At 26.9% G+C, this 13,090-nt stretch overlaps 1 protein-coding gene and 1 long non-coding RNA gene across 2 annotated transcripts; one reads left to right on the top strand and one right to left on the bottom strand.

The window, feature by feature from the left end:
* Window positions 1-2,050: 2,050 nt before the first annotated feature.
* Window positions 2,051-9,362, bottom strand: LOC140666050 (protein snakeskin). Its single transcript, XM_072892778.1, has 4 exons — window positions 9,218-9,362; window positions 6,373-6,427; window positions 3,491-3,649; window positions 2,051-3,236 (listed from the first exon to the last, which is right to left on the bottom strand). Exons 2-4 carry the CDS (start codon window positions 6,415-6,417, stop codon window positions 3,048-3,050), a joined length of 393 nt encoding a protein of 130 aa, XP_072748879.1. The 5' UTR covers window positions 6,418-6,427; window positions 9,218-9,362; the 3' UTR covers window positions 2,051-3,047.
* LOC140666051 (uncharacterized) lies at window positions 9,080-12,968 on the top strand. The gene is made up of 3 exons (XR_012046695.1): window positions 9,080-9,153; window positions 12,592-12,671; window positions 12,749-12,968. It is a non-coding gene; the product is annotated as an uncharacterized lncRNA (long non-coding RNA).
* The last annotated feature ends 122 nt before the right edge of the window (window positions 12,969-13,090 follow it).

Raw genomic sequence — 13,090 nt, 5'->3', positions numbered from 1 at the left:
GTTTCACGAATAAACTTTAAATGTATCGAATAATAATGTCATTTTAATTAAGGAATTTTACGTATTTTAGAACATTTGATGTGCATATATTTTAACGCGTCAAATTTTGTCACATAGTATAGTATAATGCGTATTTGTCAGCGCGAGAGAGAGAGAAAGAACATACGCTCCCTTCTCCTTGACGTCACGCATTGCGGACTAAGAGAGGGGAAAACGCGCGTACGTGACCGGTGACAGCCGTGCAGTCATTCATTCCGAATCCGACAGGTGTAGTATGCGCACGTGTCTTTACTCCAGCCTCGGCGTCGGCACGTGCGTCTCGCGAGTCTCCTCGCGGTCGAACGCGCTGTAAATGTTTCTCGCTACAATAATACTACGAGATAAAACGTAACGTGTTAAAATACGTCTAAAATCCACTAATTATATGGATATAGCACGGACATGAACCAAGCGGACGTTTTACCAGTTGTTTTATCGAAAAATGGATCTGGCAGTGTAGTTCCACCCGTTCTAAAACGGAGTTGGTGCTAGTATACTGCAAGGAAAAAGCGTCATATGAAAAACTTCTCAGCCTTCTCTCTGACACTACCATCATAACTGCAAAAATCGACTCAATGCGATTTCGAGAGATCGCATTTAAAATTAAAAAGCAATCTTTATCGTGGACATAAATAATCATATGAAACGTATAATTTTTAATTTAAAAAATATATGTACAATTATACAGATCGTATTTATATGTTTTTTAGCAGATTAATTATCCTCCCACAATCAGATAACTTTTTTATTTGTTATGAGAGATATTTATTGTAAGATATATATATTTATCGTCGGTGTATGTACTAAGTGTACATACAAATTTATGAATTAATTTAATGAATTTAATAATGTATTTAAATTTCTAAGATTAATATAATATAAATAATTCAAATTATCTGTCCACGTGCATTTTTTAGCTAAAAAATTATGTTATAATAAACTTTTGCCTGATATCGTAAAGAAAATCATTGGCATTAAAAAGAGTTAAACGGAAGAGAGGAAACGGTTAGAATATCCCTAAACATTTTTATTTTTATTTAAAAATTCTGGATTAATTTAATAAGGGAAAAAAATCAGTAAATAAACAATAATTCTTATCATGTATAATAATAATATGAATATTAATGCTGAATTTAACAATATATGTAATGATTATTATAATGTAAATAATTCAAATAATCTAAGTATATTTTCTACCAATACAATTATATTATAATAAATTTTTGCTTGATATTGTCAAGAAAATTATTGGTATTAATAAAAGCGGTTAGCAAACTCATTTATATGCATTTTTTATTTTTATATAAAAATTTTAAATTGACTCATTGTCAATAAAGGAGAATCAGTAAGCAAATGATCAATTAGTCATTTTATACATATAAGAGGAAATGTTTGGATGATCCTCAAGTGGTTTATTCAAAGAAACTGAAAGAAAAGGTTTGCGTCCTCTAAAAATTAGAATATAATGAAATATATATCACTGTGCTACATAATAAATAAAGGAAGGAAATCTGTAAGAGAGAAGTAGTACAATACATACGATTGGTTGAATCGAAAAGTCTGCTGGTCTATTCAGTATTTGATCTATTTCACTGTTTCTTAAGATAATGTTTTACTTTCTTCTACAGCCACGTGCCTTAATCTATTATAAATCTCAATAGAAAATATTTTAGGCTTTCTTGTTAGAGTCCAGTATTAAAACAATTCCGTGCTCTACTAACGTGCGAGAAAGAGAGTATACATATATTCAAGAGTGTTTTTTCGAATGTATTATGCAGTTCTTGTACACTAGAGTGAAAGTTACATCACGTGAAACTTCTTGTGCTTGTATAACGTCACGTCTGGTTTGTGCAACATAACAACAACATACGAGCAACGTTGAAATATTTTCACATTTTGCAATAAATGAGATGGATCAGAAGGAAAAATATCAGAGAAACGATGCAAAAATACCATATATATATATATATATATATATATATATATATATATATATATACAGCCTCTGTAATCCTGTTTATAATTCTTCTTTATTATATAGAATCTTAGCGTAAAAACGTACAAATCAAAAGTAATATCCGCAAATACTCATTTATTTGAAAAGAGGGCGAATGATTCGACATTGCAGCTGAATGTTTAGCATCGAAATAGTACACGCAAATAGTGTTATATATAAAAACATGTCATGATATTTACTGTTCTTCTTCTTTTTCTTTTTTTTCTATTGCTACTGTTTTTGTCAGAGTCTAACAATAACATAACTTAAATGTACGATTGCATAATATCAGTATATTATTATTAACGATTATAATATTAACTGGCCTGCTTCTACAAAAGATTGCCACTTATTAATATTAACATATATATGTATGAAATACGCATATATATATATATATATATATATATATATATACATATATACACAATATATATATATATATATATATATATATCATTGTCATCTTTATGATCCCTGCACGTTTTGTACTATCGTCGGTGTTAGGTACTAGCGCAAACATTATTTAAAATTCTGGCTCTTAAATGGCTCGGAAATTTTTCTTTATTTACAAAAAGTGAATAAAGAAAACTGTGTAATTAATAATTTAAATTACAAGAGTAATTTAAATTATAAAAAATTTATTTTAAATTATAAGAAATATATTTTAAATTATAAAAACTTAAAGATTTTTAAACTAGAATTGTTTTTGACAAGTTATCGAATTAAAAAAAAACATGCCTTAAAAATCTCGCTAAAATAAATATCTCGCTAAAGTGATAAAAGGCACGAATCTTGGATGTCGCGAAGCTTGACAATGCCATATGTTTTCCGTGTAAATATTCCCCATATAGCTATCTGGCTATATGCAAAAGAAAAAAAGCTTCTTTCATATATCAAGAGACTTCTTGGCAGTATTCTTTATAGAAAATATTTCCGTCGATTGCGGAATGTGTTAACACCGATAGTCGGCCGTGCAGTCCTCTTGCTGTACTTGAAAACGATTCAGATTTTAATTTTCTCCTCGGAACGTAAGGAATGCATCTACGAGGAAAATGATGCCCTCGATGATACTGAGAGAACCTTTAGCCAAACCGGTATCACGAAACGATGATTTGTGCACCACTTTCTGGAAGTAATCGATGTTGAGCGAGCCCGCGGCGATGAATAGAGCGCATCCAACGAGCGAGAAGAAGAGATCCTAAAAAATAAAAAAATTTATTAACTCTAAACTTAATATATTTCGTATCTCTACGAAATTAAATACATATTAAATTATACATTTTGAAATAGTTTTATACAATTTTTCTTAATTTCTCTTTAATTCTATTTAATTCTTACATTAGATTACGTTTTATTTCAATTGCATATATATATAATTTCCGTCTAGCATAAGAAGATATCTTGGAATATTTATTAATATTATGTTAATAACATAGATCTAATCTAACATACCACACGTCGGTTGACTGGCGTTCCCATCACGCTGCCGATGAACAAGCCAACTAAGATAATCAAGTATCCGCCAAAGGTTCCCATGGTTATCATCGCGGTATGTTGATCTCCCGCATTGAAAGAGTTGTAGTGCAGTCCGATAAGGATGCACACCAAGAGCTGTCAATCAAAGGGAGATACTTAAAAATGTAGACAAAACTTTTTCAACTACGCGCTAAATTTTGTCCTACTTTTTCTATTTAAGTATATAATCTCTACTCATTCTCTACAATTATAGTAATAGTTCTTTTTGTTCATCAAAGTAAAGATGTGGATGCCGCTCAAAAAACTGGGTCGGCTCCAAGAGAGTACATCGACCCTTTCGCGATCCCATTATAAATAAAATATTGCCCACTGTTGCTCCAGTTGGCAAACAACTTTTATTTCTAGGCAACAGGTCGCCTCGTAAATCGAATCGTTTGATATAGTTCGTCGATTAACACAGTTATAAGCATATTAATAGAATTTTTTTCAGTATATCGTTAATTATGATGAACATAAAAACGAGCAATTGCAATTGATTTCAAAATCAAAATCTTGAGATTGATATAATTATAGGCTTTAACAGTTTTTTATGATTTAAAAATCAAAAGATTCTTAAAAAACTATTAAAGTATCTATACTTATATAAAAACATTTTGTATATATATGCGTGTGTGTGTGTAGATTTATAGACTTCTTTTTCAATAAAAAAAAATAATGTAAAATCTTCTTGTAATTATATAAATGTATTACATTAATATATAATAATATATAACAAAATTAAAAACATATAGACTGAAGTATCATTTTTTTAAATAATTAGCAGTCAATAAAGTTGAATAAAAAACATATAGTTAGTCTATAGGCATTTTATATCACAATTGCATAATTTTCATTTAGAAGTCATCTTTATGGCGTCAACATTAAAAATTGCATCGGTTGCCCTTGATGTAATGAACACATGCTCGATTCTGATTATATCTTTCTTAAAAAAAGCCTCGGGCTGGGTCACCCACGTGTACATACGTCGATAAGCACGCGATAGTACACATCACAACTATGCGTTGCATTTATTACAGCCAAATCCGTCACTGAGGAGAATCATTATGTAGCGCGATATATATATTAGCGAAATATATATTTTAGACACGTATGTTGTAAGTAAAGATAGCAGCATAATAAGTTTTTATTATGTGTTCTGTCAAAACACTAATTCAAAGAATACCTTTTGTATCTTGCTAATTTTTCATTCTAAAATAATTTTTAAACAAAAAGATAATAACAATACTTATTTTATATAAGAATAGAGACAACAAATTATTATCTACAAGAAGAAGCATTATTATTGTCTTCTGTATTTATGCAATAAAACGTATAATAATAACGTTGATCAATTTTAAGTATCATGCTTTTCGCTTATAAATAAACTTTTTAAATAAATAAACTTATAGCTCATCAGTAAACAAAGTCAAATATTCTGCTACAGTTTAACTGAATAATGATTGTAGAATAATACTGCACGTTAAGAAACTTTACCAAGAAATCAGACAAAAGGAGAGAACTAAAATTATATTTAGAAAACATCTGCCTTGAGATGCAATTGAAATATCGCAAGCTTAATGCTGAGAATCAACGTTAATTTGTAAATAAAACTAGATAAATATTCACTAAGAAAAATTTTTAGAATTTTGATTGTTTTGTGTAACAAAAATAAGATTTTTTAAATTATTAATTTACTTTACTCAAATTTACATGCTACTTTAAAATTTTACATTTTGAATAATGTAAAATTATATGAATATATTGTTAACAATTTTAATTAATGCAAGATAATATACTATATATATTTTCCTATATATTACTATATATTGTACTAAAATATACACGATATATTTACAATATATAATATATTCAATTTTTTTCTCTCGCCAAAAAAGTGCGACTGAAAAATGCTTGCTGCACAAAAGGCATAGTCCTCTTTCAGAATGACCCGTAGTTACGAAGAATTCTAACGGAAATTCTCATACAGGTCGACTTCCGGAGGACATGGAGCAGGCCATAATAAGAGAAGAGAACGCTCTTGTGCGGTAATCAGCGTCGATTATGTCACTCTCCATTCTCGCGCCCTTACGAATCGCGAAAGATATGCAGCGCGAAATACTACACCTTACAATAGTTTTCTTGATCTTAAAAGCGCGATTCAGAACGTATGTGATGGATCCCGAATTTAGTTCAATCGATCGAAAAGAACAGCGTAGTATAGTTAAAAATAAATTTGAGAGCGCTCATGATGGAGTTCTTAGAGAGGAGTGTCAAATGACCTCGAGGATACTATTTCTCTTATGTCTGGAAATACACGTGCGCATAAATATTGACAGATTTATACAATTTGACATTGAATCTCGTATTTTCTTAAGAATTTTCACATAATTTTAAATGTTGATAATAAAGAATTTTTTAGAATAAACTTTTTATTTATCACACCATTTGTATCAAATTTGTTAATAAATGTTGTTTCCGATTATGTTAATTAATATTCTGTAATATGATATCATAAAGTTGACTTATTGAGCTTATTCATTGAAAAAGAATCTGACTTATGATGTTAATAATTTTTTTTAATTATGACGCCATAAAATTTATTTTCAAAATCAGTTAAATAATCATACAACTTATATTGTAATTTATCATATAATAATTTACGTGTTAATGTATGTATTAAAAATTTGCATTTTACATAAAGATAAAATAATATTATACTTGAAATTAAAGTATGCTAAGATGTCAATCACTAAATACACATATGATCCTATACATATAATACTAAAAAAATACAAACTTAAATTTATCAATATACTTACAAGTTCAAGGAATTTTATGATCGACAACCTCGTGATAGTAGCCATTTTGTCTGATCTACAAATAAAAAAATAATAAATTAATTAATCTCCTAATACTATTTGTTTAAATATATAAAAACACATAAGTTTTATGTACTTTTACATAAGAACTCGCATCTGGAATTATAAAATTATACAATAAAGAACGATTACATATCTATTGGATTCCAATGAATATGCGTCTTAAAAAAAAATATAGCGACTATAAGCGCAGAATGTAAGTCGCATAAAAACATAATGAATCATAAAGAAGAATGAAGACATGAAAATCGATATAACTAAACTAAAGTCACATAAATGAAATCAGAAATGCGTAGTGTTCAGTTAAAGTGAATACTGTTGTGCATTTCTGGTATATGCAGAAAAATACGAGCATACTGCAAGATAGTGCATTATTTGATAAGATATATTAGCGTTTTCATGCTTTAATATTATAATAAATTTTACATACAATTAATATAATAATTGAGTTATAACTACGATAATTTTAATATATGATAACTGCACATATCATTTTTTAATAACTGTGAATTAAAACTCAACTTTTTAATTATTAGCATGTTGCCAACATTTTTACGTTTTTTTCACACTTACCTTTTTATGTATAAATGTTTTCTTTGTTATTTTTTGCATCATTTCTTATGTAATAAATTCAGTATTATCTCCGCGTTACCAAAACTTTATATATGTTACAATATTAAATTAACGATGAGAATTTGCAGAACAAAATAAAAAAAACTATTTCATCAAATATCAAAATATCACATTATACATACAAAATTTTTGAATTTAAATTGGTATGGAATCGTGACAAAACATATAATACAATCAACTAATTAATATACTTTATTTAAATATATGATTCTTGCATTATTTATGAAGTTTAAAATTCCGTAAATTATTTCCAGATACACATTTACGATATAATCATGTATCGATCCACAATCAATAAACTAGTTCGTGCTTAATTAGACTAATTGTAAAATAAACTTTACGTCATTTCTCAGTGAATGACATGAGTAAGTCGATGCGACCATGACATACCCAAGATAGATAGAATATAACGAAACTGGTAGACATAGCGATGTGTCCTGCATATCTATATCGTCATTGAACGAGAATACTTATTCATCAGTATTTTTCAAGCTACTTTTTTACTCGCGATTGCATGAATCATCAAAGCAAAATTATTATAGCGATGTTTTAACATTGTGCGATAAGAGAAAGTCTTATCTCATTGCTAGTAAAAAACAGAAATAGATAGATGTCATATAATAAAAAAATAAGAATAGATATATATATATATATATATATATATATATATATATATATATATAAAATAATTATTTTATTTTGTTCCAATTAATCTGTACGAAACTCATACAAATAATTAAGCATATATATAAGCATTAATATATTTATTTTATCATACACGTGTAAAAATAATATTTAAAAGATTAAAAAAACCTAATAAGATTTTTAATGTTAATCTGAGGCAGTATCGTAAGATGAAAATGTAGGTCGTTCAGATTGTTGATTCACCGCAACACGCAGTTAAGTCGAAAACTTGATATGGGTAATGAAATCTTGTTATTATTCTCAATAATCCGCGATTTCAACCGAGTGAACGATGTAAATTAAGCGTTAAAGCGTAAATTGCGGTCATATATCGCGTAAGTAAGAAGAACGCATTTCTTATACCCAAAAGGGAGACATACTTTCACATTGCTTGTCACTACCTTGACTCCGTTTTTGTAATTTCTTTCAGAATTTCTCTTTTTCTCAAGTTAGAATATGTTTTTCAATTGTATTAAAATGAAATATATATACATATGTAAATGATTAAAAAGATCTTATAAAAATTCTTCCAAAAAATGATAAAATTAAGATTTTAATATTTATATATCAATTTTAAATTATTTGTATATTATCTACGAATAATATAAATTCTACTGAAAATATTGCTAATAATTATTTTATAACAATTAATGGTACTACATGTATAATCAATTAAAAAATAAAATTGTATAAGAAGCGCTTTGAAATTTATAAACAGAAAATTTATATTTTAATATTACACATACACCCACACACATACCATGCACGCACATACGCACTCATATATATATATATATATTTTGTGTTTTTATTTTTGATTTATAAATACATATTTTTTTTACTTTGCAATTATATTAATTAAAAATATATTGCACTATGTATACGAATGCACGATTGTAAACTTTAAATTCACTTGCTTATTTTCTTCAGCGAGCTGTCAGAAAAACAAAACATGTAGCTTTCATATGACATAATTCACGTAACTCGACAAAAAAATAAGTATTATATAGGCGAAATACTATTTCTTTTTTAATATAATCTATATATCATATATATATTTCTTTTTCACAAAACATATTGAAAAATAATTTCAGTATTTAGTTTTAACACAATCGCGGTTATATTTTTTCGCAAAATATTACATCATTTTTTATCATATATATATATATATATATATATGATAAAAAATGATATACAGCGGAGCAATGTTTGGTTTGTTATTCTAATATCTTTATTCTGATCGGTCAAGGTCCATCGTCCCTACAAAAAGACACACAAAAGGATAGCCCGAACAAAGAACCTCTAGCGAGACGCGTCGGAAGCGTCCCAAGCGTCTTCGGATATGACAGTGTTTTTGTAAAACTTCCTATTTGTAAAATGCGTGAGAGAAAAAATGATTTCAGGGTGAGTCGAATCTTTTTTTACGCATTGGGCGTGTCAGCGTCGTAATATATGTACACATACTTACACGTTTGCGCTTTCGATTCACCGGACGGTCGTGGCTGCTCGCGAAACGAAGGTTCAACGACGACTGATGCTGAACCTAAAGATCGACCACGCATTATGGACGCGCGTCGGGGCTAGCCTCAATTTTTACGATTGACGGAAACGCGTCTTTTACATCATGGTGTTTACGCATCAGACAACCACATGGACGCTATAGTTCAGTGACGCTCATTTTGACTGAAAATTTCTTTTGGCTTAACAAATATAACTGTAAAAAAACATTTTATTATGGTTTTTATGTAGAATAAAGTATGCAAATTAATGTGGAGTTATATGATAATGAAATTCTACAAGTATAAATATAAAACACAAATTTTGTCGAAGCAATTGTAACGCAACTTAGGAATTTATTCACAAACCCTATTTTTGTAAATATTATTTGTAATGTAATTAACTTTAATTAATATTTAAAAAAATGTCTTAACAAAAAATCCTAAGAATTAGTAAAAAATAAGTAGTCTTGTTTATAAAAATTTTCTATTTAAAAAGAATTGAATAACCGACATTTTGAAAATGATATTTTCGTAAAAATTATCATTTTGTATTAATTTTTTTAAACTTTACATAACTAATGCTATGAATCGCTCTATAAAATACTGTAAATATTACGAATTAACACATTTTTATTATGTTTTAATATTTCGAATAAATATTAATTAGATTAAAGACACATTCTTTTCTTTTCAAGCAAGTAACAATATATTGGTATAACGGTATATTTTTTCTAAAGTTTTATTTTAATAATTACAATATTCTTTATGTCATCTATTTTTATTATGAGTTTATCATTTATATTATGAGTTATTAAAGTTAATATTTTAAAAATATTTTTCTAATTAATTTTACTATCTCTCTGTACAAATAAATAAAATAATATTATATTTGTTCCAATAATTATAATATTAATAATTAATTTGGAAATAATACATTTGTTTTTTAGTCAAATGTCTAATTATAAATTGGCTATTTATTTACTATTTTATTTTATCGAAAATACTCTATTTAATAATTGGTTGTGTTTTGCTATTTTACAATGATTATTACTACTGTAGAAGTATTACTAATGTTAATAAAATGAATAGCCAGCAATCGGATCGATTCAAAGATTACGTCACTTCGAGCGTGATATCATGTTATTCGTTCAGTCATACGATGACGTCACGTATTGTAGTAATCCATATAGCATAAAACGTGATGCTGGCGCTTAAGATTTTATAATGATACAGTCGGACCTCTTATCCTACGACATTTTTGGTCCGGAATCTTCCCCTTAAACCTCTGATCCTACGACAAAAATTTGAGAGTGGGGGTATAATTCCCCTTTCGCGGTCGTAGCCTGAGAAGATTTTTTGTCGTAGGATAAGAGGTCCGACTGTATATGAATAACTTCCGGTATATATAAAGAAGAAACCTACTACTTGAGAAGTTTTTTGAGTAATTAATATAAAGAGTTGCAAAAAATCTATTACCTTTTGATCGATTATTCTTTCTTATAGGTGTATTTTAATGTGATCCGGGCACGTCAACTTTTCATAATTTACTTCGTCTGTAAATCTTTCATTATGTGCAAATTTGCGTAAATTTTTGTTAATTATAATAAGAAATTTTTTTGTAACAATTTTTTACCAATTTTTTATTTTGTAAATTTCTATTTATAGCGTATGCACATTTGAATATTTTTTTTAAAAAACTTTTTTAGAGTTAGGAATATTTTAAAAATAAAATGTCGCATTATAAAATTAAAGAAAAAATGTTTTGATGTTAACTAATTCCACATGCATTTTTGATTGCTTATAATTATAAAAATTGATAACGATTAGTTAAACACAAATCAGTATTAGATATAAATCAACTTTATTTTCTGAATGTATCATTAAAATTTAAACCAGAATTTTTTCATACGATTTGTAAATCAATAATTATCGTATAATAATGATAAACAAACTAATTGTGGATTTACTTTGTGTTTGATATACGAGAGCATAGACGCTATATCGAGTTTAATATATACTTAATATATAATTTATGAAAAATTATATCTTTATATTGCACATCTGAAGAATGCAATGTTATCAATATCAAAATATCTCAAATATATAATACTTGTATCTATTAGAAATACTTGTATTTAATATATTTGTTCCCTTCTGGTTACAACTATTCGATTCCGAATTGCTTGCGTTTTTTATTATCTTTATGCATTTCTATACTTCTTGTGTCCGTATGTATGTGTTATATCACCAGCCAAATTACCTGTCGCGATCATTCATATTTGCTTCTATTAACCTTCTTGTCAGTTACTTGCGATGTAATATAACACGCTTTTTCCATTAGATTTTCACAAAATCAACATGTTATAAATTTTGCTCAAAATGCACGAAAAAAATTTCGAATCTCTTTTATTGTTTTTCTTTGTACAACTTACCAAAATATTTATATTAAAAATAATTAAATTATACATTGTAAATTATTAATATATTTTAAATAGTAAAAAATATACTCACACACATGTATGTATATATACAATATAACATTATATACATATTTTATAATATAATATTTTTAATGTTATTATCAAATATATTAAATAAAAACATTATTATAAATCAAGACTATGCATCCTTTAGATCCACATTAATCATGTGGATGCAACCATCTTTTTTTATAAGATTTTATTATAAAATTCTGCTTGTAAATAATAAATTGGATAATAATGTAAGAAAAAACAAGTTTACAATTGTCATATAAAAGCAATTAAATATGTGTGTACTTAACGCTATCATAATTATTAATAGTATAATTAAATGATGACAATATAGGACCTTCGAATTTCTTAGAAAGACTGCATCATCGAAGATTTGAGGAATGTATATGTATTATTCATTAGAGTGTGATGTTGTTTGATTTTGGTATTTAATATTTTAATATAAATAATTTTTTTTTTGTAAAAGATTATTATACTGACATCATAAAATTGCATAAATTATAAAAAAAAATATTATGTTTAAATGTGTAAAATTTTAATTTTAAATAATTTTATCGATTTGTTTTAATAGCATATTATATATATAAAATAAATTAATATTATAATAGGTAAAATATATATAATTATTATTACTATCTATCTATATTAATTATTTATGTTTTATTAAATTGATATTGTTAAAAAGAAAAAATTATTATTATTAATTAGTTATTATTAATAAAACAAATTATACTAGCAGAAATATTGTGCACACTGCAAAAAAGACATTTATATTTTTATTTTTATTTACATTTTTATTTTATTTTTATAAACAACTTGGTGTTGTTACAAATTGACTGCTTTATTCACAGAGCTGGGCAACTAACTAACACTTACCAGTCTCTCAAGATGGCGTAATGGATACTGATTGTGAGTTTGAAGTTTCAAAGAGGTAATGACGAAAATGATATATACTAACACAATCGCCATTCTCAATTTATTCAATTAATTGTTGAAAATTCTTCCCAGATGTCACATGACGTGTATAACTTGGAACTCGTGTTTTGGTCTACTTTTCATTTTTATTTTAATATAATTGTACCAATCGATAAAGCAACAGTATAGGATTGGTTCATCATCCACCTCCTAAAAAAATCAACCCAAGTAACAAAAGTCATTTTAACGTCAAAAAGTTTAAAGACTAAAAAGACTACTTTTTGACGTCAAAATGACTACTTTTGTTAACTTAGGAAATTATAAGCCAAATATTTCTAAATTATTATAAAAGAATTTTTAGACAAAAGATAAAAAAATTCTAAATCTTTTTTTCTTCAGCTATTTTCTTTATATATTAATAGATTCTTTAAATTT

Source organism: Anoplolepis gracilipes, chromosome 5 (genome assembly GCF_047496725.1).
Source record: "Anoplolepis gracilipes chromosome 5, ASM4749672v1, whole genome shotgun sequence".
NCBI classification, from domain to species: Eukaryota; Metazoa; Arthropoda; class Insecta; order Hymenoptera; family Formicidae; genus Anoplolepis; species Anoplolepis gracilipes.
The sequence above is the reverse complement of the archived record's forward strand: the minus strand, read 5'-3'. Positions and strand labels throughout refer to the sequence as shown.

Coding starts and splice junctions, on each gene's coding strand:
- LOC140666050 (XM_072892778.1), bottom strand. CDS start 6,417: ATGGCTACTATCACGAGGTTGTCGATCATAAAATTCCTTGAACTT. Junction 3,650..6,372: donor TCATAAAATTCCTTGAACTT/GTAAGTATATTG, acceptor TTTGATTGACAG/CTCTTGGTGTGCATCCTTAT. Junction 3,237..3,490: donor CGCCAGTCAACCGACGTGTG/GTATGTTAGATT, acceptor TTTATTTTTTAG/GATCTCTTCTTCTCGCTCGT.